Source organism: Diadema antillarum, unplaced genomic scaffold (genome assembly GCF_040938485.1).
Source record: "Diadema antillarum isolate AM-2024a unplaced genomic scaffold, OU_Dant_1.0 scf00000053, whole genome shotgun sequence".
Lineage (NCBI taxonomy): Eukaryota > Metazoa > Echinodermata > Echinoidea > Diadematoida > Diadematidae > Diadema > Diadema antillarum.
Genome location: NW_027270942.1, coordinates 170,995 through 191,558, shown reverse-complemented (window position 1 = coordinate 191,558; position 20,564 = coordinate 170,995). Strand labels below are relative to the sequence as shown.

General features: G+C 38.2%; 1 protein-coding gene across 1 annotated transcript; it reads right to left on the bottom strand.

Annotated features, from left to right (window-relative positions):
- Positions 1 to 6,023: 6,023 nt before the first annotated feature.
- LOC139715633 (uncharacterized) lies at positions 6,024 to 20,461 on the bottom strand. Its single transcript, XM_071627190.1, has 9 exons — positions 20,315 to 20,461; positions 16,785 to 16,853; positions 15,485 to 15,542; positions 14,458 to 14,487; positions 13,218 to 13,262; positions 11,898 to 11,962; positions 10,893 to 10,972; positions 9,028 to 9,092; positions 6,024 to 7,483 (listed from the first exon to the last, which is right to left on the bottom strand). Exons 1-9 carry the CDS (start codon positions 20,355 to 20,357, stop codon positions 7,429 to 7,431), a joined length of 510 nt encoding a protein of 169 aa, XP_071483291.1. The 5' UTR covers positions 20,358 to 20,461; the 3' UTR covers positions 6,024 to 7,428.
- Between the last annotated feature and the right edge of the window lie 103 nt (positions 20,462 to 20,564).

Below are 20,564 nucleotides of genomic sequence, written 5' to 3'. Positions count from 1 at the left end.
TTTACATAACATTTTGTAGCTTCAAATACAATATAGTAGTTTCAGCATACAAATATTACATCTTATACCTGTAGCAGCTTTCTGCTGCAAGCACCTTCAAGATATGCCCTTTTAGAATTGAGATATTGTGAATAGGGACATCTAATGCCATATTTAGTCCAACCTTCTAAATTTAACCTGATTAAAGGTAACACATTATCAGTGAGCACGGGTACCTGAAACGGATAGCGCTGGCATTAAGCTTTCTGATGAACATATTTTATGTCCACATTACAGTAAATAAAACTTTCTGCCCCGTAACATTTCTTCATGCAGTGGTTTGGCACTCTTCAGTTGTTCAGATATATACTTTTCACAGTCTGTATTACTATCTTTTTTCCCCCTTCAAATATAAGTTTAAATAGCATTAGTATGAGGTCAATGCCATACATGTACATACGGGGGACTGCAAAGAAGCTGGTCCTCCATTTTGCTTCACCGTGTCTCGGCTGGCTGGGCCAGATACTCATATTTTGAATATGGGTGGACTGTTGTTAGATGAAGCTTAAAAATGACTCGAAGTGTGTTGACCTGTAGTCAAGTGCATGTTGGAATGAGAGGAGGTCCCAGTGTAAAACAAATAGACAGTAGTTGCAACATGGTAACAGTCATAGCAACAACTGAAACCACTTGAACAGTGTAACTGTGATAGTGACGGATACGTGAAGTCCTTGGAGATGTAGCTAGTCTTTCATGAAATGGTGTTTAGCATAATGGGAAGATTGTTGTGACTCATTTATATGCCCCTACACCTACAATTGTAGTCACAAGTTATGCATTTTTCTTTTTTTGTATGTGTCTTTTTGCATTCAGTTAATTCCCCCAAAACCAAGCAGTGCTATAAAGTTTTTGAGTGTAAGAATACTACACTCATATTCTACACTTCAGCCATAAAGATAGGATGCACTACCAGAGATTTTGAGAATTCTACTTAAGCTCTGTTCTTTGGATGTTTGGATGTCTTTTGTTCTGTGATATTGAGAAATGTAAGGTAAGGCTTGGAAATTTTAACATATCAGTTGTAGCAGTAGAATAAAGCCCAGCATATCTTATTATCATTGCAAAGCAGTCAGTACATGTACCATCCTACCAAGTGATGTACCATCCTATAAAGTGCTGTACCATAGAGATTCTGTACATCTTTTTATTTTAATACTGTCGTCACTAAGGGTGAAACCTGTATCACGTCAGGAATTGCATTTATGCTGGTGCAATGTAAACTTTGACATTTCTGGGGCAAAAGTGAGGAAAAGTATATTCCTCGATACAAACTTTGTTCCTGTGTACGCTCTGCAATGTTATACATGTACAGTATTTCTTAAAAACTAGCAGCATACAGCCATGTACAGCATCAAGCATTCATTATGGTTTGCTGTTTAGGCAAAAGGAATCAGTGCCCATTAATTATGTAAGAAGAGGGAAATATACATGAAGACAGGGAAATTATTATTTTGGTACTGTGTCTGCTTGGCATAAATGATACACTATTTGGCTCTTCTGCAACTCTTCCTTTCTGTGATCTGTACAAGTATGCATGATGTCTTGTGTTAATATTTCTAAAAATCTGATTAAAGGAAATAATATTATACATGAGTGTGTGGTTGTCATGTACAGTAGAAGAGATGGAGAAGTGACAATAGAGAATTTGGGATTCAGTTGAAGTAATTAGAGTTGGCAGATGTATTAAAATTGAAACTTTTCATATGAATGTATTTTTTTTTTTTATTCTTTAGAATTCAGAGTCAAAAGGGGCCTGAGCTTTTGATCTTAGCAGAATCTTTGTCAGAGGCAAAATAATACACAAGTTTGGAAAGCAATCATATGAAGGACGACACACAACAAGAACAGCCATGGGAGGGCTAGGGACACAGAACAGAGAAAACAAAAAGGAAAACAGGCAGGGAAAGCAATCACATACAATGTACATTTCATAAGGACTAGGCACAACAAGGACAGCTAGGGGAGGGCTATACATGTATGTAGTACCACAGAACAAAGAAAACAAAAGAGGCGAGTGAGAAGTCAAAGGCATGGAGCCAAATGGGTAAGGGAGGGGGATTAAAACAAGGGGTGAACAGACAAAAGGCAGAGACAGGCCAGTGATGATCCCTAGGATCATAGGGGGCAACCTGTGAAGGATAAAGATGAATAGGGAGGCAGTATCAAACAAGATAAGGAACAACAGAACTTAAGAAGGATAAAGAATAGGAAGAGAGTGAAATGGCAACAGCATGAGTGAAGGGAGGGCTGAACGGGCAGCGAGCCCTATTGAACCTGGTGTACAAAGATGTGGCAACAAAATGAAAGTGAGACTTGACCAACAAATGCAAGGTACGAAACATATCAATGTGATATAAAAGCAAAACATTCTGCTTTTTGCAGCGCAGAAGAATATATGTCTGTAGTTTTTGCGCTTTATAAATTGATATTATTATTATTATTATTGTTATATAGGAATGGATTGATGTGCACGTGTACGAGCAAAAAATCTTAAAGGGAAAAATATATGCATACATTTATGAGACTGTACTTGTAAAACACAAGCACATACATGTGTATGTGTAAAAGGGCTGTATGAAAGCAACTTGTTCTACTTTTTTGTTGTTGATATTTTACTCATTTTAAAAACAATTTTCATCAAACTGTTAATTCCTCTTAGAATTGTATGCTCTGTAATATTTCATTTAAGAGGTTTTTAATCATCTCGTAAAAAGATAGAAACATGAATTTTCATCTCAACCAGAACTAAACCATCCCTTTAAATGCTGCTCGGATATTTTGCCTCAGTTGGTATTCAGTTTTTGCTTTCACATTTTAATAGAGGAAGATATAGTCCAGGAGTGATTTTTTTTTCTGTAATCCCCCAAGTTTTTCTCATTTGCCCATAGAGAAATCTTGTTTACTGGAGGCAACTTTCAGTATCTATGAGAAATGGGAAGTTGAATCTCATAACAAGTCTAGCACCAGGAAATTTACCCCTTTGTAATGGCTGCACACTAAATGGGCCAGTGTTAAAAACACCAGACTTTTTTAAAAACAAAATTGGGAGTTCCCCAAAAATTCACAGCACATTCCCCAAGTCTTGTATTTATTTACCTATTTTTTTGTCCAAGCATGAGCAGAACTGAATCTTTCTTACTCATAAATACCAAGTGATGTTTCCTTTGATATAATGAAACTTGAAAAGTTTATATTCAATGTTGATTATTTCATCAACACATGGTGTAAAGGTGATACTGATACAAAGTGATGTCTTAGAGGAATACCCTGTACCAATCCCATCCAACCCTGCTTGACAGAGGGCATTTCTCACACACACACACACACACACACACACACACACACACACACACACATACACACACATACACACACGCACGCACCCACGCACACACACACACACACACATGCGTCTAAGGTGGAAATCGAGGACATGTTTTACCCACAAGAATTTTACCACATAACCGAGGACCTGTGTGTAAGTAGGAATCTGGTCAACCGATGACTCATTCGTATATTACCATACAACCAAGGACTTATTACAGTAATGACAATTTTAATTGAGGACTTATAAACATGTACCCCTAAATGCAAAAGCAGACCGTCTGGAATGGTCTGCAAACTGAGGACGTCCTTGGTTCGCTGGGCGTCCTTGGTTTAAATGTAAAGTTTGTGTGTATGTCCTCGTTTTCCACCATGGGCAAGTGCACACATACACACATGAACAACAAAAAAAGTAACAACATGGCAATCTTATTTTTTTCATACTATATCTGATTAGTCTATTGCTGAACTTAAACAATACTCCTGTACTGTGAACAATACAAATCAAAGCAAAAGTCCTCTGTTTAACTATGTCTGTTTATTTCTATGCCACAAAACATACACATGTACACAGTTACATACTAAATTCATTCTACAAAATAACTAACTACAGCTTAACATGTGTATGCATGGTACAGGCAAACCCTGTCATGAGACACTTGGACCGAGAACATTTTTCTTATCTTAGAATGGACAACTATAGGTTGTAACTACAGATGTGATACTTGCGTACACTGCACATTGAGTGTTATTCCTCTGCTTTCAATGTAAGGAGGTGCGAAAAGTGCCTCAATGTGCATGTCATGTTAACAAGATATGTGTTTGGTTGTATACTCACAAAGACTGTGTTAGGAAGTAGAGCATTTTTGCCCCCCTTTTAAGAGTAAGTATGGGAAATGGTGACATAATTTACCTTGTTTAATCACATTGTACAAAAAATTTTTGTTATGTGTTTCAGAAAACAGCTCACTGTATCAAGTGAGTTGTGCCAAAAAGACATGTGTGTGAAAAAGAAAAAAACAATCTGTAGTGGGAAAATCTTACCTTAACAATGACTTCTCGCCATAACCGTGTGTGTCATAACAGAGCTTGCCTGTACCTATGTTCATTTAATATGGAGATATCTATGACAACATACACGTACATTACTTACAGGCTAAGTGAACACATGAATCTACTGTTAGTGGCTGGCAAACATGAAATAGGAAAGGTCAATCTTGTACTGTACACACTGTTATTTTCGCATACAGATATTTTCACGAATTTTCACAAATGACGAGGCCATACACATTTTCGCGAATTGACGCCGACGCTTAAGTTAATGCACTATTAACAGGGGCGCATGAAGACATGTTTGCGTGTTGTTAAATTCGCGATCCAACTGTGATTCGTGAAATTCGCAAAAATTAACCCCTCACAAAAATATCAGCTTACACAGTACAATCCATGTCGAGATGGGGCATCAGTGACCTTATAAAAAATCCACCTGTCCTGATAATCACTCAAGAATTTTGACTTATAATATAAAAATCAACACTATGCCAGTAAAGACATAGACGTTGATGAGTTATAAGCACGGAAATCAAACACACTAGAGATATTTCTGTCTATTTGCAAAAAAAAAAAAAAAAAAAAAGACATTTAGACAAGGGTCCTGTCCTTTCCATAGGTAACATGCCCACTCAAAATAAATTGCTTGTACTTGCAAGAGGAAGTACGTGTAGGTCTGTAGGGCAGTGCACTCCCATTATAACAAACACGGTTATAACGAAATTCCGGTTACAACATAATAAAAATCAGGTCGCAAAATTATTGACTCGATGTGTTTGTATTGTTTATATGTTAGAATATAACAAAATTTCGATACATGTATAATGAAAGAAATCTGCCAGTCCCGAGGACCTTGTCATAACGGGAGTCCACAGTACATTGGATGTATCTCTTTAATGACAATTGCGATTGGATCACCTTGAGGTTGCTTCATCTCATCACATCAAGCTCATTCAGATGTCCACGTCTTAAGTCTTTCCAGTCGTCAGGACAGTCATTTTCTGTGATGGGAGAACTTTGGGGATTGTCAGGGGAAAGCAAGAATATGACCAGACTGTCACCAGAAGGAGGTTACTAGTGGCAAGTTGAACGAAGAATAATACCTCAATGCTTTCCTTTATTCACGGCTGCACACTAATCCATTTGTTCTACTGGTCTGACCTGACTATCGGACCAGGAGGTACTAAGTTTTTCCATTTTTCACTGGTCCAATTCTGAAAAAGTTACTGGTTCAACAGTGATTTTTTACTGGTCAGGGACCGTCGGACCAGAGCTAGTGTGCAGCGTCGCTGTATTCATTATTTTTTTTTTGCACAGACAATTTGTGGGACACAGCATATCAGACTTCAATGTCGACAACCTGCAATGCATGGGTCAGTAAATTGAACCAGTTACAAAACAAACTGTGAATCTCGCAACGAAGTTTATGTGAATTTTAGGAGGTATGATGAAGCACATTACATACATGTAATCATTATCGGGACTACGTACCAGCATTCACTCACGGAAATATTGGTGACACACATGTAATTGGGGGGGGGGGGGGAATTCCAAAGTCTGGAGACCTTTACATTGAGTCTTCTGGGGAGAAGACAACATTACAAGGTTGTCCAGAAGCCTCCTGCAAAACCAGACTGACAGCTCTGCATGTAAAAAACATTAGCAATCAGCATATTGCCAACATACGAAATGTTTGTCCAGACTGGTACAAACTCTCACATTTAAAAAGAAAGAGCATGAATCACTTGCTGCATAGTTTGCTGACTATTCAAGTGACTGCTTGGGTAATTGATAAATTTTCGAATAGTTCAAATATCCTGCAATGCCCCGTAACCTCATCATACATTCAAAGAGCATTCAGATTATTTCCCTCTTCAGGGAGCACTGCAAGTTAAAGCCTACCTTTTTAAAGATGGGGAAAAAGGAGCTGAAAATCTGAAGAAACAAGAATGGAATCACAAGACTACAAAAATTTTAAGATATGCTAGCACATTGGACAGTTGTACACAAAAATGCACAGGATAGACTGGCATAAATTTTACACAGGATCAAATAATGTGAAACCAAAAGTCTAAGGCAATCTCTTAGCGCTTTCCAATCTGAACAAAAACCCAGAAAAAAATAATTGCCCCATCATACTTTATACTTGGACCAAGTTTGGTAAAATTCCAGTCAATATTACTCAAGTTATCGCGTAAATGAATGCGGACGGACGTACGTACGGACGTACATTGTACGTACGGACGGATGGACGGACGGACAACCCGAAAACATAATGTCTCCGGCACCACTTCGTGGCGGAGGCATAAAAATACAACCCAAAACTGAGTGCTCACCGTCAATGTCCCAACTTTGTCAACAACTTCTTTCCATCCACCATATGAGTTCATACCACACAACGCTTTGTCTTCCTAAATTAATATAATGGAATGCCTCAATTCCCTTGTCTATGTCGTGATCTTTATCTCAAGATACCAATTCTCTTCCTCCTATAAACTTGCTTTTCAAGTGTCTAAAAGAGAGAGCATGAGACAATGCTTGACTCCTTCATCTTGACCATATCCACTGGTGTAATATCTTATGAAGTGAAAGAGGAACTTTGAAATACACTGTATATGCTTATCTCACAGTGTCTCCAAAGTAAAATGCAATGCACTCTTCACCACCAACAGAGCTACAGGAAAAATTGTGCTGGATTTGCAGTGCTGTGCTCATCAACTGTGCTCAATTCCTCCCACAGACTTGTAGAGCAGATCTTTGTGGCATATCAATCCATTGGTGTTGTTAATAAAAAAACAAAAACAAAACAGGAAACATGTTCAATATGTTGATTTCCAAAACTCTTCCTCCATCAACCTTCACAGTCATCTCAAAGCAGGAAGCAGAGCTAAATTCCAAATATGCATTCAAGAGCTTCCTCTTTGTACACTCTGTCAACTGTTCACCCAGCTATCATCTCTTTGGGTTAGCAGAACCATGGAATCAGGGACTTCACTTCATGCGATACAGCTGCCCTCATGCGATGAAGTCCAGGGGCCGGTTGAATCCTCCCCTTCTGTTCATGTACTGCCTGCAGATGCATCCAAAAAGTAACAAAATGTATCACAAATGTTACATTACTCATGTCAATGACAATGGCAAACAAGCTTTCAATAAAGGGACTGTAAAGTACTGGTTGAGGTGAAAATTCAACTTGTAATGTTTTGCGAGATATTTAGAAACCACTCTATGAAATTTAAAAAGCTTACAATTCTTAGGGAAATCAAAAGTTTATTTGATGAGAATCGGTTTTGAAATTGCTGAGATATCTAAATACAAGGTAAAACAAAGAGATCCTAATAAAAGTTGTGGCACGTCAATCTTATCATGATCGTTTGTTTTTTTATATCTCAACCATTGAAAGAAACGAGGTGGGTGAAGGTTCAGATGCAAGTTTCTTCACTTTGTCTCCCTCTACAAATTAAATTTGTTAAGATCGCAACTGCTGATCTGTAGTTGTGATCTTCACAAATTTAATTTGTAGAGGGAGACAAAGTGAAGAAACTTGCATCTGATCTCAACCATTTTAAGGCCATTTTCATCAAATAAACATTGAATCCTTCTTGAAATTACATGCACTTTCATTTTTCATGAGAGGTGTCTCATTATCTCACCCAAAAAAATTTATAAACCTAAATCCTCACCTCAACCAGTACTGTACAGTCCCTTTAATTTGTTAATTTCTCAATGTCACAGGTGAGTCTTTTTTTAAAAACTATAAATGCAAATGTCAAAGAACTGATGCAGGACCGTGTTCAGCCAGGGTACATAACCTTTCCTCCTAATGGACAATATCGAGGGGGGGGATTCCATACTGAACATCTTAGGCACTGTTGCATGAAAGTTGAGATCAAACGTAAGTCAGAAAAAGAGACACAAGTCTCTCACTACTCGATTCTGATTAGCTGAAACTGGACTTATGTTTGATTTTCTGATTTAAGTTTGATTTTCTGACTTACGTTTGATTGTATGTTTTTATGCAACAATGCCCCTGGAGCAGACCCCTTATTGGTAATATTGGTCTGAAGCAAGCAGAGAGAACATTGCATGAAATGAGGGCATCATAAAATTAGGTGAAACTTGTTACCAAAGAGTAAGATTGAGGCCCTGATACTGAATTGCACATACATACAGTATTGTTTCCAAGTACAATGTAGAATAACTGGCATCACTACGATGCATACTGAAAACACATACAGCCGAGAAAACTTCATTCAAACCCTTTCAATATGAGTTAGGCTTTCAGAGTGACCAACATGGCTATATTTACTACTAATTTCATGCCATATTTCCTAGCTCCTTCCAGCAAATTTAAAAAAGAAAAAAATTACCTATGAATGCACATTGCGTGAAAGGATGTGCCTGAAAGGACACATTACCTGATAGAGTCTTCATTTTATGTTTGTTGGTGAACCGTTACTTCATCTTGCTATGGATAGGTACACAACACTCTTTTGTGTGTTTGTTTTCAGCGAGATTAGGTATGAATAAAGTCAACCCAAATGAAACTGCACTGATTAATACTTCAAATGATAGTTTGAAATGTGCAATTTCCTGCAAAGTTTGTGATCTTACCTGTACTTTCTCTTCATTTGGATGTTTGCTGCAAAGGCATTATTTGAGCCAGCTACATGTTTACCCTGTCAAAGACACAGAATTAAACATGCAGGGTGAATCTGGTGAGATCTAAAAGAATGTACACGCAGATTCTTTTTTTTTTTTTTTTCTGCTGGGGTTGCACTGCACTGTGAAAATTTAGATCTTGGGTTAAAAACAAACAAACAAACAAACAAAAAAACACTCCATATTCCACCTTTCAAGGGGTGTACATGAGTGCCCTGATGTAGATCCTCTTCTGGTACAATCGGGCATGTTTCACAACAGTAATCAGTTGCTGTGAGGTTCTTTTAATAATAAGATAGTTACAACAACTTTAGACTTGTTACTGCCAGTACTGTTCTGAGTATAAAAAGAGAAAGAAAAAAATATTATATAGAGAGATCTAGCCTAACAAAATACCTTTTAAAGAAAGATTGTTTCTAATATACTGTATAAAGCTCTATTATAATATACTGTATAAAGCTCTATTTGAATGTACAGATATTTTTTATTTTTTATTTTTGCAAATGAGGAGATCACAGACATTTTCGCGAGATATTGTTTTTGTGAATTGACAGGTCTTCATAGGCGCACTTTTACCATAGGGCATGGTGACATTTTTGCATCTTGTTAAATTCACAGTCCAACTCTAATTCGTGTAAATTGAACCCTCATGACAATTATACAGCTTATACAGTACCCCATTCATTCACATCATTGAATACATCTTCTGTTACAAGATATCTCGCATCATGCACTGACCTACTGGTCGTACAGACATTGCTATTCACGAACGGAATCCACTGCAGTTTTAACATTACTGTCATTAACCACCCTGCATATCATTGGTATCATCATTGTCACACATGTTCAAGGAAAAGAACAGATATACCTCATGCACTTTGATACAAGTGATTGAATGGAGATTGCAATGTCCTGAAAAAGTCTACAGTGCAAGATGAATGGCCCTGGTGTGGTGGTAAACAATTTTGACGGCAATGAAAATCCTTCTATTGCACCTATTTGTGCAGCAATATTTCCCTCCATGCATTCTTTCCCCCTGTTGAAACATTATTAATACAGCAATAATGATTACCCTCAGTGTCAAAATGCTTTAATACACATTTTGACACATCAACTTTTATCAGACCTCCAGCTCTTTCATTTGATGACAAACATCTTTTTGATTCCACTTTTTTTTTTTTTTTTTTTTTTGTTGCAAGTTATGCTTTTACCTGAGAAGGGTTAAATACAGATATTTTAGGTTGTCCATATGCCTTTTCATCCATCCTGAGTGATATATCTAACATGATATACGGGTAATAGTCATTTTAATTTTCATAATCTCTACCCAAGATTTCTTACACAATGTGTTGATGTGGAGACTAAGTTTTGAAAGAATTGTAAATGGCCAATAGTAAAAAAGTTACTGAATTTGGCTGAAATTTTGAGCCCAAGGAATGTCCAATGTTTATAAGCTAGCAGGGATAGAGACATGTGAATGATCATTTTAATTGATAATTTTAGATCATTTTAATGATATGGGTGAAGAGTTTAGACATGAAATGTCACTAAGTTTGGCTGAAATTATCGCCTTCCACGTGAATCTTTGCATAAAATGTCTAATGATAATGGAATTTTGATATGAAGGATATGAATACATAGGGAATTAATGACATAAAATGTACAATTTCCGGTTAGTGGTCTATGGTAATGAACTGCAAACAAGGCATCCTGGCTGATTGTGTGCTGCTGTGGAAATTTTGGAAGACTATTCCATTAATGAGTCATCTGAAAACACTGTATACTACAAGTAGAGCTGGTATGTGCCGTGGACTCACCTTCGTTGTATCAAATGATGCAAATCCCATCACCTTCATCATCTCAATCTCATCTTCTGTCATGTCTTCTAGTTTGCTCTCTGCAAGGGAATGAATTTAAAAACAAATATTCATGCACGCAATCAGCTTGACTTTGGAAAAAAAAAAAATGACCCCTCTCAATTGTAGGATAATTCTGGCTGCATAAATAATTCACACTTTCTTCTGCACACAAAATTTGACAAGATATTGAATACATGAGGACACTTTTCACTACTTCTGTACTATATGAGAGGTCTTTGCTTGAACTTCAAACAAGTACATCCAGTAAATCAAGGCTATTTTGGTATCTCAATAAGATTTTGCTGGCAACAAACAAACTTAAGCACGCATCAGTTCATAAGATTGAAAAAGTTATAATATTCCATCTAGGGGCAATTTCTGTACACAAAAGATGTTATTTCAATCAAATGTAGGCACACTTCTTCTTTCTTTCTGAGTTATTTTCAAATCTCAGTCTGGTGTCCTGGTAACAAAAGCCAATGCAAAGGTTGTGTCCCTGGAGTGATTGCAAGAGAAGCCAGCACAGGGTTATCACACTAAATATCTGTTGCAAACTTTGCAATAGAAAGATCAATTGTAACTTGTAATTAATCTCAAGTTTCTGTAGCAAGAAGGGAGCTTGCAATTAATTGGAAGTTGAAATTGACTGCAAATTTGCAATCAATTGCAGGATTTGTGATGTGGAGTTGCAATTGATTGCAACTTTCTTGCAACACCTCCTTTAGCCTGTCAAACCAGCAATAAGAGGCAAGCCCTCTGGTGATTGGGCCCTTTGAGACCCATCCGAATCACTATCATAACCTATACTTTTTCATTACAGAATTTTGCTACCAGTGTTAGAGGCATGAAATTCACCACCCGTCAGCAGAGGTCTGTTTGAAGAATCATCATGCACATACAGGAATAAAATACAACAGGTGTAGAGGCATCCTAAATTCCAACCACACCATATTCAATGCCTACCATCTATCTGTGGTCTCTCCTCCCTTTCAGCTCTCTTGTGACTTCCACCAGCCTGCTCTTCTGACCTGCAAAGGGAAAGGGAATAAGCCAGTTCGTAATTAGCTCATGTGCACATTGGTACAAATGACCTTTCTTTTTTCTCAGTTGGTTAGGCACTTCACTCAGTTTCAAAGCAGCACAATGCATAAGCTTGCCGACATACCAATTTATGAAATTCATGTTCAAAGAATGAACTTGCGATCAGGTGATCAGAATACTCCATCAGCAGACAATCTAGCAGGCATCCATTTCATTGTTTTGAATTGAATGCAATAGCAGCCTATTTCCTCTTATATTGTGGAATATCATTCTTGCTGTCAGGTGGATGTGCTGGCAAGCACCATTTAGATAAGGGTCACATGAATAATTATCGCATCACAGAAGCTTATCTCAGTGAATTTACAAACCAAAATGCCTGTTGGTACAAATGACCTTTTTCTGCTCAAGTGCAAAGTGGAATTACAAACTGGTCTACATATAGAACCTTACAACAACAAGTTATCCTTCTTCATACATTTGAAGGAATGACCAGAAGTATTTAAAATGCAAGCAATGACCATTATGTACTGACCACAAGCATTAATAAATATTTTTGCAATGGTAAAGGGCTCATACATATATCATGCTGTCGGTCACAGTGATTTTGAGGTCTGCGTCACAGAATAGTTTTCATTGTGTAGGTGACCAAGATTGAAGCTCCTGTGTAAACAACTGCAATTCTCAGATCTAACTGGTTTTTGCAAAGATGTGCTATCATAACACATGCTCCTTCATGGATCTTGCCAAGGAGATGCGAGTAAACACTATTCTGGCTATTTCAAGAGATTTTCCAATTCTTTTAATGACATTGGGCTATTGACTGCTGATGACAGCAAGCATTTACAAACGTTTAAATTGCTTCATTACGAAATAACTCCAGCAATATGACACAACTACGAATTGGTTGATGAATTTAATGGTAGAGGATGGCTGGACCCTTCATATTGTAGTGTGATGCATAGAAGTATAAACTGTACGTACATACAGATTGTAAGTATATGACTAAAAATCACAGCAGAGGACAGCTAGACCATTCATATTCCCAGGGGTGATACATAGAAGTAAGTGCAAGTACTCTAGTATACATAGCCACATATCATGGCAGAAGATGGCTTAGACCCTTCTTATTTCGAAGGGGTAATGCAAAGAGGTAGGTATATGTTCATAAGTTTATGACTACGAGCCAGCAACAGAAATGGGCCTTGTTTCACTGCAAGGTCATCTAATCCCTCCTGCACTTACGGGGACTTACTCCTCCGCCTTCTCCGTGGTGATGGGGTTCGGGATCTGTTTGGAAGGAAAGCAGACAAAACAAATAAGGACATTCACTGTGACACAGACATGCAGTGGGCATTATAAAATTCATCACTCAATTATCATCTACCATACAGGTGTTCACTATGTGCTCTACATCTATAATATTGACATCACCATGACAGGATTTGACCTTCCAGTTGGAAATCTACAAAAGGTCACAAATCAGCACTCTCTGTAATGGACCAATCTTTTTTTATTTGTATTTACTTACTCTTTGAAGTTTGTCTTACCTGGAAGAGGAATCTTTTCTCTACCTTCTGTTAAAATTTGGTGACTGAACTTGATGAGGACGGGCTGATTTGACTACAACACGCATTTCTCATAGACACTTGCCCAAGTATACTCTGGATTTGTCCTCAACAGGTTAAAATGAAATCAAGATATTAGTAGTTTCTTCTTCTTCTTCTTCTTTTTTTTAGACCATATCTTTTTCGTATGGGAGCTGCTATCACTGGGAAATAGAACATGTTTTCATTAACTACTTCTGCACAGCACGTCTGAGTGAATCTATTAATCTTTGAATCACCTTTTTTCCCCATCCTATGAAACTGCAAAAGTCTCCCAACTCTGTCTTATTCAATCACTTTCTGAATGGGTTAGGATGATCCAATTTTAACAAGTTATAAATCACTGTAAAGCTTAGAGCTTACTCTTTTAAACCAATGTATAGAAGTGGACACTTTTTTTTTTTTTTTTTTTTTGCCTACTTTTTCTGGGTTTTAGCATGTGTAGTACACTGTATAAAAGACTGCGAGAAGTAGTCATTAAGATGCATGGCCAATACATTCGCCTGACAAACGTTACTGTAAAAGTGGACACTTTAAAAAGGTGGAAATTTTTGCATGTTTCACTCAACATAAAACCAGCTTGAAAATAAAGCATGCATTTGTTTTATTATGGCTTGTTTTATGTAATATTACTGCTTCATATTTTCATCATGCTGGGTTAATAGTATGTAAAATTTGTCTTTAAATACTTGGCTGAGTGCAAAAAATTGCTCAAGTAAAGATTCCCACTCTTACAATATTATAATTGTCTCGGGCAAAAGTTGCCCCTGAACTCGACACAAACTGTCCACACATGCATGGATCCACAGTGGTGAATTCACCACATAAAAGAATGTGGAGTATGACCATTCCATGGACTGCAATAAAGAGAAGAGTACCTTCTTCTTCTTGGTGATCTTGATCTTGACCTATTAACATGAGATAATTAGGAAAAGAAACAAACACCACATTTATAATATATTTTAAAACGAGGAATGTTCAAGAGCTTTCTATTTTCACAAATCTAACGAGAGCAAAGATTCAAGAAATTAAAATGCACAGGAAAGTTCTTGTCTACACTATATGTATTGCATGGTAGAGGCAACCTGTGAAAATTTCATGCCGTGTGAAAGGCTGTCAGCTTCAATTCACAAAAAATTTCATTCTGCGAAAATATTGTGTTTTACAGTAGATAGAAAGCCAGCATTTAAAAGTGGAATCATGCTGATAAAAGAAGCCATGACAGGAGTATCCATATTTTGATATGCAGGTTACACATTTTGTTGTCCTTGACTTTGGCACTTGGATACAGGAGATGCCAGTGAGTGAATGTTGAATAACTGGTACACCGTTGTATAACATTGGTGCACACCAGCCACCAAAAGAGCTTCGGTCCAAACAGCCATAACCATGTTGGTTCCAGCTCCTCAAGGTACAATTGACACTGTACATAAGCCGAGCATGGGTGGTAACAATAGAGGTAAGGTGAAACCCCTCTCCATGTGGATGTTCCCTTGCCATTCTTTAAACTTAGCTAGTATGTGTCCTGAGGATTTGGCAGCCATAGAAATGTCATGAAATTGGATAAATACAAAAATGTTTGAATGGTAAGCTTTTAACTGTTTTACAAGAGGTATATTGGTAAAATTAAATACATTTACTGTACTCTTCCCATTCCTTTATTGCCCTTTAAATATAACATCACATAACTATACATAATGCAAGAACATAATGTTATAATTAAAGTTAGTTTGAATACAAAGAATGAACTTCTGTTTGTTCTGAGGCTTGAAATTCATGGAGTAGGAAATGTATGAATGATGTATGAAAACACAGGGAGAGAGCAGAGGGAGCTTAGGAGCATCTAGAAGATACCAAGAGAGAGAGAGAGAGACAGAGAGACATTGACTTGGACATGTCACTGACCTTGATCTCCTGTATCTCCTTGAAGGTGATCTCGAACGTGACCTTGACCTACGACGCTCTGTACACAAGGTATAATATAAACAGATATAATAATGAATCAAATCTGAAGCAGGTTGCAACTTTGTTAGCTCTAACATGTACTGTGCGGTGTTTTGTCCTAAGCATATTGAGCATCCAGATTGTGCTACATGGTAGACATATCACGTTTATGATAAAAGCAACCAACCGATTGAATCTTAATTCATTCAGAAAAAAGAACAGGAATTTGCTTGTGAATAGTCCTATGAAACTACTGTCAGAAAAATATAGCACCCTTATGACAATGTTAACTAGAAAAGCACTCTGAGAGCGCAGACCTCCGCCAAGCATGCAAATCATTTTCACCACTGTTCTTGTTCTTCCATAGAGATATCAGTGATTTCCACCCATATGTACTTATAGCATTGTGTGCTGAAAGTTGCCAGATTTCCCAATACTGTAAAACAAGGAATTTTCGCGTGCATTTTAATTTCGCGAATTTCGCGAGCGCCAAAATTCGCGAAATTAAATGCACGCGAAAGTTTTTGTCTACACTACATGCATTGAACGCCAGTGGCAATTCGCGAAAATTTCATGCCGCGAAAAAGGCTGTCGGCTCCAATTCGCGAAAATTTCATGCCGCGAATATATCATGTTTTACAGTATAGAAGCCTTTGTTGCATCACAAACACTCAGCTGCACGGCGCGCCTCACCCCAGCAGAAACTAGAGCATGCACTTTAGTGCGCGCAGGCAAACCTTAAATACGCCCAGCCTGAACTCCCAAGTTCATTGACCCTACCTGCCAAAATGTCAAAAATCCTTCATAAATTCCCCCCAGAACTCTCGGATCACTACCAAAAGTTAATCGTTTGGTACTTGTGTCATTCTCAACCTTTCCTGCAAGTTTCATCCCAATCCATTAACTACAGGTACTTTTTGAGTTATTTTGCACACGGACAAACTAAATAACTAACAAACTGACAAATGAACAAACCAACGGTAACGAAAACATAACCTCCTCCCTTGGCGGAGGTAATAAAATAAAATACACTTCTACATTATTGTACCACAGTATCTTGACAGAATATCTAAGTTGCACTCAGAAATTGCAAATCATACACACTACTACACCATGTATATGTACTACTAGTACATTGTACATGTACTTGATATGACAATTTCTAATTCATGAACACATGGTTATTGTCATGTGTCTACTAAAAAAGTTTTACTCGTAAAACTACTAGCGTAGTACTAGAGAAAGGGGGAAAAATGATTACCTGTGAATCTCCTCCTTTTTTCTACATCTCGTTCTCTTGATAAGGACCTTGAACGTCTTCTGGTATAATCTGTGAGAATACAAAGAATGTTATTCAAATTCATGAAATTGAAATTGTCAATCAGTTGCAAGAAGAATGTTCCTCCACTTATCTTCATTGTACTTATGATATTCAATTCACACAAAAAACAGATATTTACAAGTACAAAGACTATGTGTATGAAATACAAAGTTCTGCATATCACGAGATACACTGTAGTAAGATGGTAGACCTACATACATGTGTAAATTACCCTGGCACAGGGAGCTGTTGGTGTGTTGGGGTCGCTGGTGTGGTTAGTAGACCTTATTTTTATATGTCATAATGAATTTTTTTTCCTTGCAAAAAAATAGAGAGGTTCTAGTAGTACTGTAAAACGAAGAATGTTCGCATGCATTTTAATTTTGTGAGCACCAAGATTCACGTAATTAAAATGCCCGCAAAAGTTCTGGTCTAAACTATGTAGGTTATCGATATTTATGCATTGAACACCAGTGGCAATTTACAAAAATTTCATGGTATGAAAAAAGCCATCCACTCCCATTCATAAACATTTCATACCATGAATATATTTTGTTTTACAGTAACTGTCAGATACTTTAATATAGATATACATAGCCATAGACCTACCTAACCATTGTTAGCATTTTTCTACTGAAAGATTAAAACATGTTTGTGCCCATGGAACGTTCCCATGCCCTCATTAACACTGCAGAGTTTACACCAACCTTCATTAAATTAATGACAGATTGTAAACATTCTCTGTTTCAGCTTTCATTTTATATTGAATCCCATCATTCGATTCATATCGATCTTTGCAGATGCCTGGGGCTGATGGCAGTCAAGTTTCCGCTTCCTCTGTGCTATGTGATTCAGGATTCAGTTTGTTGGTGCTGCATGTACAACTGTAAGCTAACCTAATGCTACGCGTTGTGGCTGATCGCAGTAAATTTACAAACTGCGACCAGCCCGGACAAGGAGCGCCCCGGGGTTAGTCGCAGTAGGGTCCTACATACATTGATGATGGTGGCTGCTTGCTGTGAACACAAAATATCCCACACTTCCACAGCAACCATTTTGTGATAGCCATGTTCATGCCATTAACTACATGTATACACAGCCCAGTCACTGTATCAGTAGCATGGTATAGCGTCTGGTCGGGCTACATGTTCATATGCCAATGTGGTGGCAACTGTTATACAATGTAATGCATATTACAAACAAGATAACCATACAGTGCGTATCAAAAGAAAGGTAATCTAACTTTGGAGGGCTACTATTTTATAATTGTCGGCTATGGAGAGTGCAATGTTGGTTGAGAGGAAAGGGGAACTCTTCCTCTTTCCATTGATACCTATTTATGTTGACAAATGTCATGCATGACTGAGCACATGAACTTTAAAGACAACAATGACAAATTGCACGTTTTCCCAGTTTGCATGTTAGTGTGAAGGAACAATGCATACAGTATCTCACTGCATGGATGAGACTGTCAATGGAGGTGGTCGAATCATCAGGCCAGCCTGCATGACTGCAGGTTCGTGTTTAGGGTTTCTTCTAACCATTAATGATTCATAGCCTTCCACATGGCCACGTTGTTGAAAACTTGGTCCTTCCCATAGAGGCTAACCCATTATCCATCTTTCTCTCTTCACATTTAAGACATGGTTCTGAATAAAGTGCTACCCATTTGCAACCATGGTGCAACTGTCTGGTATTTTAACCTTGCCTACCAAGCTAGCTAAGTTCCTATCACTATGCAACACAACTCATCTTGACAAAACCTAAATGACTAAACGGTTGATGACTATGTTTACCGTACTTATCGGCATTATGAAATAGATCATCAACATGTTCACCGCCATTTATTTCGTCATAGCCGGTGACTGCTTTCAACCTCCTTAGACTTTGCACATAGTGAAGACGCAGACGCAAAAACAAGAGGGGACCGATATCATGATTTAGTCTACTTATCCACACTACACTTATCTGTGATGTGATGAGCTAGAGCTGAGTCGAGAGACTGTATCTTGGTTTCTTGACTGCAGACAATATCTATGAATCTACTAATGTAGTGAAGTACGTTGTTTCGTTTCACCAGGGAGGTGTGAGAGAAGGAGATACAACTCCTGCTCTCCTTTTAAGTCATGCGCGGCACTACCGAGAAGTTAGGGTCTATGCGCTTAGTACAGGTAGTGGGAACCAGGTGCTTTGATAAAAGAGAGCATGCAATAATCGGGACTAGGGTTCTCACACCAGGAAAGACTTCCCCCTACTTCAGTTCGCTCTCGCTTTGAACAATGAATGTAATGGCATGGCAACAATGAATTTGTGTGCCTTGAATTGGAGCAGCAAATCAAAATGCAGTGTAAAACTGTCACGCTTTAGCAGAAGATCAAAATATCCCAGATTGAAAGATTACAAAATAATATGCGCAAATCATATGATATGTGCGCATCATAGAAGAATATTAGGTTTTTTAAGAGGATCTAATTTTCATTTCATGTCCATTTGCGCATTGCGAAGAAACTAGCAATAATATCAGGCTATTATAGGCATAGGCTCTACTCGCCTCTATAAAGTGTTAGACTAGATGTTTAAATTTCATGACATCGAATTCTTTCCTAAACTCTTCTCTTTTTAGTTTAATCTCAATCAATTCGAGCATTTCACTTCATATTTTACAGTGAAATATAGAAACTAGCTCGTAACATTAGACCTAAGGCATACTCGTGAAATAGGCCCCACCATGTGGCGTTCATCGGTAGGAAGGCACGGCGGTGGGGCTTCCTTCCACACTAGATCTATAAACTTGTGAATGCGGCCCCACCAAACGGCGTTTACGCGAAATTGATACAGCGGTGGGGCCGATTTCCACAGCATAGCATCTTTCGTCCTCCCTTTCTTCTGGGAAGGACTCCCTAATGTCCCTCGACTAATTTAATGGCCAATTTAACCATAAATACAACCCTACCTAACCCTCAACCCTAGCCCTAACCCTAACCCCAGGAGTAAGGACCTACCCTTGCTTGCTAACGCCAGCCACAGGTGCACGCGCACTGCGGTGGGGCCTAGGAGTAAGGACCTACCCTTGCTTGCTAACGCACAGCCACAGGTGCACGCGCACTGCGGTGGGGCCTATCCCCCCTATTTCACGATTTTGCCAGAACTAATTCAATGACAATGAAAAGTGAAATGCATTTGTTGTCTCCAAACTTCGTCTTCACCTTGGTCTTGCAACTAGAGCGGTGCCGAGCATGACTTAAAAGTGTATTGTTAGTGGAGTCGATGGAATGATTTGCATCCCATTGGCATTGCATTAGCAATGTCAATGCTTTGAACCAAAGCATGTAGACTAGCTAGCCTATCTGTCTTTGCATGTTGCCACTCCATCTAGATCTACTGAGTATCGGCCTAACGGGCCTATAATTTATAACATTTGTAACACATCCCTAGTAATACCCTGGTTTCACTGGATATTTCAAACTTACCTCTCCTTTTCGGTGACCTCGATCGACTCCTACTTCTCCCCATCTCAGTAGAATAAGCTCTTGTATTGTCTATGCCCTAGGAATAAACAATGATAAACAGGATATCAGGGAGAAGCTCTACACATACAGCGACAGCTACAGTCCCAGCTCGAGCTACAGTCCGTGTAGTCCCATAGGCAATAATCGCAGTCAGCAAATTAACACACTCATGATTCCAACAGCTAGGTCTAGTTTTGCTTTTCTAGTAATA